Source organism: Quercus suber, unplaced genomic scaffold (assembly GCF_002906115.3).
Source record: "Quercus suber isolate HL8 unplaced genomic scaffold, Cork oak 2.0 scaffold_302, whole genome shotgun sequence".
In the NCBI taxonomy this organism is placed as follows: Eukaryota; Viridiplantae; Streptophyta; class Magnoliopsida; order Fagales; family Fagaceae; genus Quercus; species Quercus suber.
Window position 1 is genome coordinate 248,198 of NW_027069758.1, and position 15,724 is coordinate 263,921.

At 34.2% G+C, this 15,724-nt stretch overlaps 1 protein-coding gene across 2 annotated transcripts; it reads right to left on the bottom strand.

Annotated features, from left to right (window-relative positions):
* Nucleotides 1-317: 317 nt before the first annotated feature.
* Nucleotides 318-13,620, bottom strand: LOC112040836 (ubiquitin carboxyl-terminal hydrolase 8). Of its 2 annotated transcripts, none has more exons than XM_024073763.2 (13): nucleotides 13,360-13,620; nucleotides 12,786-13,064; nucleotides 10,737-10,878; nucleotides 8,047-8,106; nucleotides 7,878-7,973; nucleotides 6,698-7,036; nucleotides 6,396-6,536; nucleotides 6,136-6,306; nucleotides 5,020-5,277; nucleotides 4,748-4,896; nucleotides 2,977-3,516; nucleotides 1,895-2,168; nucleotides 318-852 (listed from the first exon to the last, which is right to left on the bottom strand). In XM_024073763.2, exons 1-13 carry the CDS (start codon nucleotides 13,452-13,454, stop codon nucleotides 736-738), a joined length of 2,661 nt encoding a protein of 886 aa, XP_023929531.1. In that variant the 5' UTR covers nucleotides 13,455-13,620; the 3' UTR covers nucleotides 318-735. The 2 variants fall into 2 exon arrangements, with proteins under 2 accessions (XP_023929531.1, XP_023929532.1); XM_024073764.2 differs by having other exon boundaries at nucleotides 6,698-7,015; nucleotides 13,360-13,618.
* Between the last annotated feature and the right edge of the window lie 2,104 nt (nucleotides 13,621-15,724).

Below are 15,724 nucleotides of genomic sequence, written 5' to 3' on the forward strand. Positions count from 1 at the left end.
GAGATTGTCTATTGGCACACCTCTCTAACCCGGGGGTTGAAAGGGTTCGAGTAGTAGTAAGCGATTCTAAACAAGCTAAAAATAAATAAAAATTTACCGGACATTCCCCTCACACCTCTGGCCTGCCCATAATATGTTATATATATCTTGTAAGTGTAGATCAAAATTCAACCCAAAACAAGCAATGGACAAAGAGCTATCTGTGTAAATTGTTTAATCCCTCATTTTGTTTTACACAGCACTCAGCTTTCCTCTCACAAGCCTTAATGAAAAATGAAAGGAAGTTCAAAACTCAATAAATGACACAATGTAGGAAATAATGGAACACGAAATTGCAAGACTTCATTAATTGCGTATCCAAAAATTCCTTCTATCACCAGCTATATAAAAGATATCAACAAATACACTTTCACAGGGATTGGATGCAATCCCCTTCAAAAAACTTTCTACACTTAAAGCTAAAGAGATCTTTCTTTCACAAATTCTTACAGGTGCAAAAAATACCCTTGAATATGTCTCTCATTTCTGCTTTGTTACTATGTTACACTCATCTTCAGCCCCTTCCCTAAGCTTAAACCTCCAATTCGTTCACACTGGAAACTCTATCAATTAACTAATCAATGCCAAAGATAAAATAATACTACTTCAATGAAACTTGTAAGATAAGATGCCAAAAATGTTGAAGATATCTTTGCTTCAATAGGATTTTCAATGATTAATAACTCTACTCTGATGTCATACTTCTATAACTCTTCTGTAGAAAAGAACATAAGCTGCAGAAGACTTTATCTTCTCCTGGCTGATGGGATGAACATGGCTATCATCAAAATCGTACCACTGGTCACCCCCATGCTACATCAGAACAAAGACTGTTAATACTCTCAGAGTGAAGCTTAACCACAGGTAATATCATTTCACAACGAATCATATGAAAGATAAAGTGTCAAATTTCATTAAACAAAAATAAGTCAGCAGGTTGACGCTTGTAAGCCCAACTACTGCTTGCCATGGAATGTTGCTAAATGAAGCTGCCGAAAAACCTTTAGAGTCAGTAGCATATAGCCTGTTAAGTAGGCTAGACATAGAAGTAATATAATTAACAGGGACTATATAAAATAGACATAAGAGTTACTCACCAAGAAAGGGAAATAAAAACAAAAATATGAATTGATTAAGTTGTTCTACCATATGGTTAAAGCTTGGTGCTGGATACTTCTTAACAATTATCAGATTATGCACAGCACATTTGCAAGGAAATAAGCCTCTAACACCAACCACATAAAACATTTCTTTTATAAAAATAATATAAAATCTAAAAAATCTGAGTCACCCGACAGCATGCTCTCAACATGAGTTTATACCCAGAATGACATTCCAAAAAAGGGAAAGCATTTCAAGGCATCCTTAACATAGTAATTCACTCCTAGTGTGAAAAGGACAAAGTGACACAGGACTTGGATGATATGAAAAGCTAAAGAGTGACATATCAGACCTATCCATACCCATCCTAAAAGTTTGCAGATGCTCATCAAAAAGGACTGAACTGAGTGATGAGAAAATTCATCCCCAGCAGTCACATCATCCCATCGTTTAACTTTATATAAAAGAAGGCTCCTAAATATTACACAAAATCGTGAAAGAGTTCACTCATTTAGAATTATGGATGTACGTGACAGGTCCTGCATATGGACGTTAAAGTCCTATGTGTCTCACATAACAGCAATCTCAACACATAAACCAAGGCCCTGATCATGTAAATCACCACTAATGTTAGTACAGATAGAATGTCAAACTTTTTCTTCCACAAGTTATGATATATGTATGGTATATATGCTAAGTTTCTCATTATAAGAAGATAACAATAAATTATGGGACAGGAAGAAACACCACCTACATGGACAAATGCTGTATAATGACCACCTCCCATACTTCCATAGTGATTACTAACCGCATAAAGCATGTAACGATTGCATGACATGCCATTACTCTCGGCAATATAAGGTGATAGGTCAAAATTATCAATGGGAAAGTCGACATAAGTCTCTAGCTTGTTCTTTGAGAACCGGCTATACGAGAATTTCTTCAAATGAATAACCAAAATCTCTGGCAGTCTCCAAAGATCTAACTTTTTGATGGCTTGACAATGCTTTTTGCAGCCAGGACAGTACCTAACATTAGATGAAAGAGAGCCTGACATTAGAAAGAGTGTGATAACAAGCCAAAGTTCACACAAGGTAAGAAAAAGCAAATTTCATATATGCGACTGAGCAAGAAAACCTAAACTATACCCAAGTAGATCACATCTTAAGTATTTCAGTCCGATGTATTTCAACAATTACAACATGAGTCAAGCAACAGACAAATAATTTGACCACTAAGAGCACATTTAAATGAAACTATTGAGATAACTTAGTGGCACAACCTGCAACACAATGGATATAAGAAATAAAGGGCTGCGCTTATCAATAAATATATAAAGTTGCTCAAATGAATATGGAAAAGCTATCTATAAAGTATAGTATTTTTTGTTCATCTGCAATCCAAGGTGGTAAGAGTGCAAGTCAAAAGTATTAAAAGTAGGGAGGCTAATGGCAAGTGAGTGTGAACAAAATAGTGTATAAAATCAGCCAAGCACAGTTCTTGATAACGATGATGATGAGATCTCTACTGTCAAAAGTGGTCGGTAGTATCGTGATGAATAGATTAGAATCTAGATTTTAAGACAGGACATGCATGAATGCCCACTCTACCAGAAAGCAAGCCAATATAGCATAGAATGTTAGGAGAACTAAATATTAGCAAAAAAAAAATGATACAAAACTAAATAATAATAAAACAAAAGCAAAAAAAACCAGAAACCATTTACCAATCAAAATATATATATTTTAACCTTATGTCAGACAAAAAACTCAGGCTATATACAACATGAGAAGAATTTTGAAGTTCAGGTTAAAAATCAATGATGCAAACACTGACCACATGTCTTCTGGTCCAAGAGGTTCCTCCTGCAAGAATGCTTCAAGGCACTTGTACAGAGAAACAGACTCTTGTAACCCAGACTTAAAAACTTCTGGTAATGAGCTAAGAAGGCCTGTATCATAATGTTCAATCTGTGTTTCTGGCCAACATACAAGCACATGCAACCTGGACACTCCCGTCACTGCCACTGGTTCATTCATAACTAGCTTGGAGTGCTTGACGGTTCCCTTCTCATCTGTCAAATAAAACTGCAGTTCAACATCTGATGGTGAGTCAACTCCATTCACATTGGAGGGGCTCACATCTCCACCTATAGCAGGACTTTTGGCACCCTCTTTTCCTGAAACTTCTTCAGTAGCAGTGCCCTTGGAGATATCATAATCTTCTATAGCATCTTCCACAGGGATTTGGAATGGACTAAGTAAATTTAGATAAAGATTGTAGATATCAGATCCATCAACAGATTCACAAAGCCTAGCTGCAAGCGGAATTCCAAACGCCTTCCAACTTGAAGTTAGTTTCCCATGGATGTATTGCCTGACAGTATTGAATAGAGTTTGGAATAAGGGGTAAGCATTCACATCAAAGGATGACTGAAAAAGGTAGTATTGAGGATGCAAGGAGACAACATGCTTGTTTGCCTCAAATGTTCAACTTAAGTAGTTTTACAGTTTACAAGGGAAAATTCCAAGTGTATCAGATGAATCTACCAACTTTTCCTTAAAGGCTGACGTAATTTGAAAACATTATAGTCTCAAATTCAAAGAAGGGTGGTGATGTTCAATCTCAGCGCCTACATTCACCTTGTACACCTAGCACACCCACTCAAAATCTTCATAAACTTATTTTTTATAACTATTAAAAAAATTAATAAAAAGAAAGAAGGGGAAGCCCTAGTACATGGGGGCTATACAAGAGCCCTACCAAAGAACTAAATCTAAAACTACAAAGATCTGAAAACTAAGTAAAAGAATTAGATGCAAGATTCCTGATACCAGTTGTCTTTAAAAACTGAAACTGAATTTTCCAAAATTTATCAAAATCTAATTTAGAAATTTTCTGTCAAATAAAAGTTATAAATAAGTCAACTTACCTTCAATCTTATAATGATACTAAACAAATACATTGTTCTATAGAGTTGGAGGGGCACCATGTTTCCAGTTCAAGAATAGAAATCAGTAGTTGTACATTATGGAAAAGATGCAAAAACCACAGTATGTTGGCCATAGAATGGTCAGGAACACCAACTCTTAAATTAGACTTCCAACAAATAATCACGTCAACACAACAAAGCACACCATTGAAAAATATCATGGAGCTGGTCCAGCACCTAACATATTAACATATTATGTAAAGCTTGCATTCTCTGAACTACAAGAAATTACATCAATAATATATCATGATTGGACCCCAAAAGTATATATAATGTGAAGAAATAAGTGTAAATGTGAATTTAGCACTAACTGCACTACAAAACTGTATATCATGTCTTCTTCATTAATGTATTAAATTTGCAACTATATCAGTTCATACATGTGCATTTACAAATGCTGCTTCATATTAAATAGATACAGTTGTTACCAAATTTCTGAAAGTTACACTTTGAAGTATAATTATCACCTCTTTCCTTAAGTAATGGAAACCCAGAAGCAAAAATCTCCTACATTCTATTTTTCATACCTAAGATTGCAAATCGAATCCCAAGTAAAAGTAATAACTCTTGAGTATCAACAAAAGAAAACAAATTTAGAAAAGAAATTGAACTTACTCCTCCCTCCGCTGATGCATGAATACAACCAAAGGGACTTGCCCAGTATCTTTTGATAACCGGTAGGCTACCAGTCGGTCATCATCTCTAATTAAGGATAATGAATCAGCTGACTCCTCAAGATAGCGTATAATCCGGTTGTTGTAGATCTGTACAGAACTATAAAGGTCAAAGATCAAAATGAAAATATATAGATATCAATCTATAGAGTAGTCACCAATCAAACAGCAATCACATGCAAGACTTTACTGTCCAAAAACACAGCAATATACCTCAGCCACCAATAAAGTCTCATCAGCCCCTAAAGAACATGCACTGCCTAGAGCCTTGATAAGATCTTCACATTTTCCATGCTTTGGCACAGTAATAGTATATGGAGACGGTGCAGTATTCCCATTGGTATTCAAAAGTGTTAAAGTCATTGTCCGCATTGTTGTTGAAGGTAGAGGTAGAGATAGGTACATGAATGGATCAAATGTTACAGAAACCTTTCTGCAAAGAGGACAAACTAATGTTGATTTATATTGACCCTGCAATGTCAATAAGGCCAACAAGATTATTGCCTATATAAAACGCACAGGCAACATAATTGCAACTCTTAATTAAGGGAAAACAAAAGACTGTCATCCAGGACTCCAAAAGAATTGGAATCAGATCTGTTCAAGGTTATATGAAGAACCATTCCTATTTCAAAATATTTCCAATCCAAATTTATTAAAATTATTGTTTTAATTATTCATACAATCTACCAGGGTCGAATCACTAGATAAATGGTTACAAAACTATGTTCTGATCTGATCAAGCTATCCTTCAATTAGTTCTATTCATTTGAGTCATATGATGTTCATTGTTACCAGATTTATCTGATTGGATCAAAATTCATAAACATTTGGTTCAAAGAAATTTAATAACCAAATATTTTTGAGATATTCAAGTTTTCAGTCTTCAATACAAACAAACTTAATGTCACGTTCAATGAAAGATGTTATCTCTATCTATGAGCTAAACTTCAAAAAAAGAAAAAAAAAACACTTCCCATTTTTCATTTGCTAGTCACTCCCTAGGTTTGGTCAGAGCCAGTCACACCTCAGTTTCCCCAAACATATGCATAAGCCATGAATTGATCCAACAGCATCCAACATTAGTATGATGCTGCTCAAACCAGTAGGAGAGGGTCTTTCATAAGTCCCAAACAATAAAACTTTTAAACTTTAAAAACCCTAAGCATAGGTTTCAAAGTTACTAAATAATAATAAAGCTTGATTGATCACCCAAGAACCTGTGAGGTTCATCAGAACGCATGTCATGTATATGTAATGATGATTACCAGCCAACAAAAGTAGGGGGAGACAGAGAGGGGCCAAAATAAAAAGGAAGAAAATACTTACTTGGCATACATCAACAATTATAGAGTCGTTGCGAGTCAAATGATTCCGCCAATATTCATCAGCTACTTCTCTATCTGGTCGATCATCCCCATCCTTGGCTTCTATATAAGGCTTGCATTTTACACGATTGAGATCTTCGTGGAGTCCATCCAACAAAAAAGCCAGGAGCTCCTATGTCCAAAACAACCGTTGTAAACCCACAACCAAGAATACAAAAATGGAAAACCAAAGCCCTATTTTGACATATAAACTTCACTGACTTGGGAATCATGCTGATTATATCCACTGAATTGAGGAGCAAATCGAGCTAGCTTTGACTTAAATAATCTTGGTGCCACTGGAGCTGCTCCAGGAGCCCATAATTTCCTTAAAAGATCTCCAAATGCTAAAGCAATCTCACCCTAGGGAAGAAGTGCTTACTTATTAAAACTTAATAGACTGAAACATGAAGGCAGATACTCTAAGTAAAATGAGGACCTTCTCATAGAACAATGCTCACAATAAATCATGTTACTCTCAGAATAATATGCATTCAAAAGGACTGTAATAAAGGATAACATACATCCATGCCCAATGGGTTGTCATGATTTATTTCTCTACCATAATCTCCAAGAAAATAGTCGACAAGTTTCGGCGTGTGGGCCAAGCACTGCAGAGAACTGTTCATGAAACAAGTATTTCCAAGATTTTGCAACCCGGCCAATCCCAAAGAACCAGCTTCACCAGAATTTGCACGAACAAAATTAGAGTTCATATTGCCAGCACTACCATTCATCATTAGTGAAGGGCCAGAAGATGAATTTGCCACACTCTCATCTTTTTTTCCATCCTTGCACTTCACAGAGTCTGACAACCCATAAATTTGCAACTCCAGTACAATCTGTATAGATGCATAACACAACTGGAAAAACATTAGAGCCCGTAAGTCAATAGGACATCACATGGAACAAAGGCCAATAATTCAGAAGATCATTCGTTGCAATCAAACATTCCATGCAAGACCAATATGAAGATGCCCGGAGAATATCATATTAACCTAAGAAATAATTTAGTACTCTGGACTAACAATAGCAACTGCCCACTGAACTTCCCAATCAGGAATTAGACAAAGCATCATTAATATATGAGACACCCATAAGATTCAGCACACTGGTTCTGTATAACAGTTAAGAAACCAAACAATTTGCAAAGAACTCTTAACATATCAAGTGCTGAACTTCGGCTCCATTCAATTTGGAGATCACAGTCAACAGTTCCAGACCAGACACCAACCAATGAAAGAAAACATGTCACTGAGTAGACATTGGGCCAACTTATTAACAATAAATATATTGAAACTTTATTCTTTTTAATGTCCACCAATTAATACAATAAGCTACTTTTTTTAGCAGCAAGAAAAGAATTCAAGAAGCTACTTGTTTCAATATACTTATTTTTAATTGGGAATATGCCCATTGAAGGATCACAAATCAACAGAGCTCTTAGCCTTTAATATAAACTGCCAGAAATCGCAGCCCAATACATCAACATACATAAATCACCAAGTGTATTGGAATACAGCAGTTCATACCACAGTTTACTTGAAAACCCTATGCCAGATTCCCAATACAACAGGGCTAATGTTCACTTTCAAAGATCTAAAGCAGTGTGACAGTATAAATACAGAATGGTGTCAGATGCACAATTATTAATGAGCATTATAAACTAAACAAAAAATGTCATCAAACAGAACAACCACTTACATCATGATCTGATTGCCGCTGAGATTCTTTTAGAAACTTATTTTTTTCATTTGTAAAAAACAGGTTTGTCTGCCCAGAAAAGTCCCAGACGCGAAACTGCATAGAAACAGAAGTTAGAAGCCTTTCACTTATTTAAATAATATAGTTTCTAATAAAGATACTTGATTACCAGCTCAGACTCTACAGTGAAGATTTTGCAGGCTCTTCTGAAGAACTCCCCTGCATTATCCTAAGACAAGAGAACAGCATATTAACGTAAGCATCATAATTAAAATATATGCAACATTGATAAGGCATAGATCACTGTAAGAGAAAAGAAGAAAATAAAATTTTCGAACGTCCTAAAGATATTCCCAAAACTATTTGAATGTCTAAAATGTCATGACAGAAGCCCATGCTTAACGATTAACTTATCACGAAATTTCAGGCTACAAAGAGCAGGATCTCCACTTTTCCCTTGGGTATCCTACCCCAAGGTCCCCAATGCCATCCATCCACATTTTACAATTTGAGATAAGGCATATGCACACATAGATCTAAATCAATCCAAATATAAAATGACATCAATGAGACATGATGCACCCAACTTGGAATGTTACACAATAACTCAATGTTCCACATATGAAATATCCTCTATCTCATATCAATTACAAAGAGGTGTCAAATTGTTTATGTTTTTCCTTTTTCTTTTTGATAAGTCAAATTGTTAGAGTTTCTGATTAAATGCACATTCAATTATAAGATTAATACATATATATATATATACACACACACATACATACATACATATGTCTATCAGTTTTTTGTTAAAAGACACAATTTAAAATTTGATTTTCTGGTAAGTTTATGGAACAAACCAAGCCATGAAAATAGTGTCACTCAATGCTAAATGTGTTCTCCTATTAGGAAGCTGGTTCATCAGCAAAAGTAGAGAAGGTGGAATGAAACCATGGCTGCAAAGTGTAAACCATCCCCCAACCCCAAAAAGATAAAGGAAAATAGAGAGGAGAAGATATGATATTATCTACAATGCTCAATTCCTTATGTATGTGCGTGTGTATTGGATGGCAGCTATAAAGGGGTTGGATATTTGTTCCAGATCTGTAGCCTATGTTCAACCAAGTTTGACATAAGACAAACCAAATTAATGCAATAGGAAAATTAAACAACAGAAAAATAAAGTTAGATAACCTAGGAGTCTTGTGTCTAGGAGTCAGCACCTAGAGTTGGCCAGAGTTTAGGGTCCTAGACTAGATAATAAAAAAATTACTAATAAACCTAATAAAATGATAGGACCTAAAATAAAAATACAATTGACCAATATAATTACAATAGACTCCAAAAAGAAATAAAACTAAATTAAGATAAATCTTTGCTTGTGCTTCCCGCATCAATCACATCCACCATTGAAGTCAGATTTTTTAAATCAAAGATGGGTTGATGCAGGCCCTTACAAATTAAAGTGCCTGATTTTAACCCAAAAAAATCATGAGTCAAAGCTTGGTAACCTTGGAGAAGCGCCTGACTAATGACTATGAAATTTAGCCCCTAGGCAAGTTTAGGAAATGCTGGTCAACCTAAAGAGTCCCTTAGATTGGGTTGAAATCAGTGGTACGGAATAATCAAATACTAGCTTTTCAGTTGGAGACAAACCTGAAAAGACCAACCTCTTGGAGGTCATTATTAGTAAAGACTAAAGAGGCTAATTAAAAGAAAATTAACCAAAACATTTAAGCTATACCTATGCAACAGTAGCCTTCTTACAGTAATTTGCTTTTATTACAGCACATTACATGTAATCTGTTTCCTCAACATTTAACCTACTAAAAATAGTGCACAAGCCCAGTGATTGAACAGGACAAGTTTGGAGCTTTGAGCTAAACCCCCAAATTCAGCAATATAACTTCTTTTTTGGATAAGTAAAATATAACCTCTAGTTATTTTGTTTTGATAAGTAATAAAATTTATTAATAAACAGGTTACTTCATGCTCATGATGATGAGCACTCCATACCCTAAAAGAATAACAAAAAATTATGCAAAAAATCGAAAGAACCTCCACTTCAAGATTGAATGTCACAAAGCCAGAGTGTATATTACCATCCCATAGATGAAGATACTACCTCAATTGCCTTGATGCAGAAACAAAAATAAATAAAAACATGTTTACACTTTAGTGTAAAATTAGTAAACTAAAGTTAAACACATCCATACTCATATTGTAATATCCCTGATTGATGAGAGATTAGCAAAATAGAGACATTGTTATTCAGCTAACCATATCAACAGAAATATTTCAAAAGGGTATACAATCTCTTTTTTTTGATAGGTAAAAAAGGGTATACAATCTCAAATCCATACATCAAGTAATATGGATTTTCAACATAGAAAATACATCGACTGAAATAGTTTACCATTCCAAAAAAATGAGAGAATCTGTGAGAGAGAGATGTATAAATGAAGGATAACAATTCCTCCAAACATAAGGAAAAAGGTCAAAGTGATGTTTAAAGATGTTATCAAAGTTCACCATCAAAAAGAAATTAATTTCGAAAGCATTACATTTTCAGAAAAATACAAAGCTACAGGGCTTATTCATTTATTGAAAACTCAAGCTTCACTCGTTCAATAAACTCTAATATCAATTAACATATCAAAGTCACAAAATTGCATTTATTTAATAGACACATTTATGCACACGCATGAAGGGGAAAAAAAATGATAATAAGCAATATCCAAAATCCGTAATGATATACATAGAATTGCTGCTTAGTTTAAATATTAAAAAATCAATAGGGATTGGTGTTCCATATCTCAAAGAATCAAAAATGGAAAGATTGGGTTAATTGAATAGACTGACCTTTTTGCATATTCTTACTCCCAACGAATTTGTTTCCCGCAGAACAGAAAGTCGTAGTTTTAGAGGATAGACATCTTTAATATCATCTTTGGAAGCTAAAAAGCTCTTACCATTTTTCATGGCAACTTTAGAATCACTATGCCTACAGAGTAGAGTACAAAAAACCAGCATTCAGATACTAAAGCAGCTTCAGTTCTAGAGACAGACAAATGATGTTCCACAATGGCTTATGGAGGCATTCATGTCATCTTAATTGTAAGAAAGCATTAGTATAAAAATTCATCATATTGATTTGTTAACCAATGCCACAAAACCTAAGGCACAACAGACAACCAGTTAAATCAATCAAATGAAAATTTTAACATAAATCTACCAATATGATCTAGTGCCATGGATTGAGGATGAAAAAGCTAGCAACCCACAAAAAAAAAAAGGAACGAAGTCAACGAACTCATAAAATGGAGCTCCCAACAAGAATTCACAAGAGAATCCAGAATACCATATTTGTAATGCCCCAATTTGATTGATTGTGTGATGTGTGTGGGTGTGTGATGAGTCCCACATCGGGTATTTACAGGATAGATCTGAGCTTTATTAACAACTACAAGAACCCTCAATAATGACTAGTCCTTTTGAGGTATAGCGCAGATGTAGCTAGCGCTTTTCCTTGAGTCGTTACATATGGTATCAGAGCCGGCCTAGTAACCTCGTGTTCATAAGGGGGGTGGATTGTAGTGACCCAAAAAGAGGGTCTTGCATTCTATGGAATCCCACGTCGCTTAGAGAAACACATGGGAATGTATTTATAAGGAATGACCTCCCTTTAATGTATAGAGGTCTTTTCCCCCACTGCTATGTGCTTTGGGGGAGAACAAAACCGCGAAACGTATGAGTCTCAAAGCGGATAATATCTACATAGTTGGGGCGGGGTCGTTACATTTTCTCCCACTGCTGTGTTCTTTGGGGGAGAACAAAACCGTGAGGTGTATGAGTCCCAAAGCAGACAATATCTACTCAGTTGGGGCAGGGTCGTTACAATATCCTTGGTAGCTGAAATCACATGCTCATCAAATGCCTGTTTTTGCTGATTGGTAAAAAACAGGAGGAGTCAGGTGGAGGAAAACCTTATTTGTTAAGACCACAGTCACCACATAAACATTTGAAAGCATAAGGTGCATGCTATATGTAACAAAATAAAACAAAATTCCAATTTAAAATGTAGATAGCTCAGAGGAGAGAATCCCACACGTGTGGTTTTCCACTCATACCAGAACCTTAAATATTCCAAATACACATTATTTTTTACATAACACTAATCAACCACCATGCAGTCTAAGATTTAACAACAGCTTGATTCAATATTTTAAAAATTTTGCTCCCAATCTAGCAACCGATATAGCCATATGCTAAGAATGAAAACAGTGACCAACGTGCAAGAGTGATACTCTTTCAAATTAAAAATCCTAATAAGGGAAATTACAATTAATCTAGAGAGTATTTTTCACAACTGCAGACATAGCTTGTTATGATTGGTGCATAATAAAAGTGATGTCAACGACAAAACCAAGTAAAAGTAATGTTGCTCCAATCACTACATGCCATCTCAGTTGTGAAAAACATTGTCACCCTAGCATTACTCGGGAAATAATTGGCAATTATAGCGACATTAGTTAGTCAGCTCTACATAAAACAAAACATATAGCAGTTGCTCAAAACAAAAATTAATCAATTCATTAAGCACTTTCAAAATCATCTAAGTTTCCAACATAATGTACCTCAATTACAAAGAAACAATCCAGCCAGCTCATTAAATTACTCAAAATCAGCACCATCTTGAATCTTAACCATGATTGAGTATATTTAGTAATCTGGAAGTACACCGACGTGATACTCATGATAGAGGGTGCTACTAATACCACGTCGCTGTACTCAAGGAGTAGCTGAAAATTTTCCCTCAAACCGTATCCATAATAAGTGGCAATGCATCAATGATCAAATACAAATTCAATAATAACAACAAGAAGAAGCAAAGCAAGCAAAAGCACTCACCATCTGAGTGCCTGGACCCACATTTGGCCAGGGACCAAGGCATAGTCCCGGCCGGAGACACCAACTTCACCATTTTCCCTGTGCACTGAATCTGAACCCTCCTCTCTTCTCAGATTGAAAACAAGATCCAAGCTGAATATGTTGTTAATGAGCTTCATAGGACCTGCATATGAAGAAGCTGGCGAAGCCGAGTACACTACCCCCTTCTTTGATTCCGAATCCAAACCCGAATCCGAATCCGAATCAACTCGCATTGAATCTTGCGCATCCTTCCACCACCTATAAGAACAATGAACAAAAAATTCGACTCCAACATATCAAAAAAAAAAAAAAAAAAACCCCAATTCACATAAAGCAATGCAGGCACACCCAGATCAAAAAACAAAGCAAGAAAAAGCTGAGCTTGGTTGCAGCAAGAAAACAATGCATTGGAATTCAGACCCAACTAAATAGTAAATACCATATCGAAAAATCACAAGGACCCAATTGGAGTTTTGGGTTAATAGATTCCATGAACGAAGTAAAGAAGTGAAAAGAGAGTGAGCGAGTGAGTGAGAGAGAGAGAGAGAGAGACCTGTAGGGAACGAAGTAGACTCGTTGGTCGTTGTTGTTACTGTTGTTGTTGTTGTCCGAGTCGGGTCGCTGAGTGGAATCGGAGTGACCCTCCATTGAACTCAGAGAAAGAAAAAAGCTTCAGAATTTGATTTGGAAAATGCACATCATTTTAGAGAGAGACAAAATGGCGGATTTGCAGAGAGAAACAAGTGGTGTGTAATGTAATGTAGTGTTTTTCTGTGAAGAGGATTCAAGGAGGGAAAAAATGTATAAAATATTTTTTTTATTTTAATAATTACTGTATTAACATGTGTGTGCATGTGTTTTTATTATTATTATTATTATTATTATTATTATTATTTCTATTTTTTTTGGTTAAATAATAAATTTTTTTTTTTTGAAAAATTTAAGGCGCACACTAAGAGGACTGCGAGAGAAAAATCTGCGGAGAAAACGACGGGTTAATAATAAATAAAGAAAAAGGGTCTATTTTTTTCTTGTCTTTTCTTTTCTTTTATTTTCTTTTGATTTTGCTTCTTGCTTAAGACATGGAAAAATAATTTAATAATAATTTGACCAAAAATATTTTAAAAAATTAACAATAAGAGTACAGTTTAATTTGTTTGAAGGGTGATGATCACGATAATAGTAAAGTGTTTTTTTTTTTAGAAAAAGTTAGAGACATGGTACAATTTTTGATGATAGGAAATTTGTCCTCGAAGCTTTTCTTCTTTTTTAGTAAGTTTTAATTTATAGCACAAGTTGGTATGTAAATTAAAAATAATAATAGTATTTTTTTGGGGAAACTTAATAAAAGAAGAAATTCATTCAATATATTGTTTCCACAAAAAAAAAAAAATCTCACAACAAGATGATACGTTAAGAATTATTCTAAGATCTTCTAATGTGTATCTTATGGTATATATTGCCTAAAAGTTGATCAAGGATTCTAATATCTATTTATATCACTTTTGAAAATTTTAATTGTTTTAATTCAGTAACGTTCAAGGTTTAATTACCATTTGAAGCTCTATATATAAGGTGTGTAAGATTTGTTAAAACGTATATTACCTTAAATTCAAAGAATAAACCTTAAATTTAAAAGATGCTACTGCTAGTCCTAGTTGACTAAACTCAAGGATTTTCCTTTTTATTTTTTTACATTTTATTTCAAGAAGACATCAACTCATTCATAAGAAGATCTTACATAATCATGATCTCCTAGTAGGATAAATAAAACCCTCTATCTTTTTTTCTTTTTTTGTTATTTTAAGTAAAATAGTTCATGTCAGCGGATGCCCTTAAAACAACTGTTAATAAATCATTTTTAGAAAATTTTAATATCACTTTTATGTGAAATATAAAAATCTTTAAAAAAAAATTAATTGCTTTATTATTTTTCCATAAAATATTTCTAAAATTAATTCCTAAATCAAGGTCTTTATGGCATTTGTTAACTGTTCTCTTTACCAAATTTAATGTTTTAAGATAACATCATTTAATGTATTGACTCTTAACTCTTCAATAGAGTAATTATTAGGCACTCACATGCTATTCACCGCATATTACTCCACGTCAATAAAAACAAGTCAAATACCCAAAAAAAAAATGACATAAGCTGACAAAGTCATGTGAAAAAAATATTATATTAAATAACCTGTAAGTGTTTTTTTTTTTGTTGATTTGGAGTATCACATTATTATATTTTGAAAATACTTAGAAAAAAAAATTCACAAAAGCAACTAGCAGTAAGTTGTGTGATTTATGTTTTATTTTTTCCCAATATAATTGTCTGGTTAAAGGAATAATTCTGAAGACATAATATTTCTCATAAAATATTTCACAATTGTCAAAATGATAAGTTCTTAACAGTGAATAATAAAATGATGTCAATTGTGAGCTCAAATAAAAACCAATAAAATCTCACCAACTCAGTTATTGTAAAAATTGTTGTGTCTATCGCATTACTCTTTAGTTAAATGACCTATGCAGATGGAGGAATGTTTCTTGCCAAACAGTGAACAAAAGAATTTTAAGCAATTTTGTACTTCTTTCACAAAAAATAAAGGAGTGAAAAAGTATCTATATGTCAGTAAAGAATCATAGATGTGGCAACTAATTTAAGTTACAATAATAAAAATCACTCTTCAAGAGGGAAGTTTTTTTATATAAAAAAATAAAAAATAAAAAAAAAATAAAATCACCCATTGCAGAATCCCAACTTCTGATTGTGAACAACTTACACCAGATAACAAAGATGTAGATAAAGCAAATCAAACATGAGAGGATACCTTTGTTATAGTCTTGTCAAAATTCTGTGTTAGCAAATGAGTTCAGTCACATCTTTCATCTAAAAGCTAATTTCTTACCTGTCACAAGAGACA

Coding starts and splice junctions, on each gene's coding strand:
- LOC112040836 (XM_024073763.2), bottom strand. CDS start 13,454: ATGGAGGGTCACTCCGATTCCACTCAGCGACCCGACTCGGACAACAAC. Junction 7,037..7,877: donor AGCGGCAATCAGATCATGAT/GTAAGTGGTTGT, acceptor ATGTTTTTCCAG/TTGTGTTATGCATCTATACA. Junction 4,897..5,019: donor AGACTTTATTGGTGGCTGAG/GTATATTGCTGT, acceptor AGTTCTGTACAG/ATCTACAACAACCGGATTAT.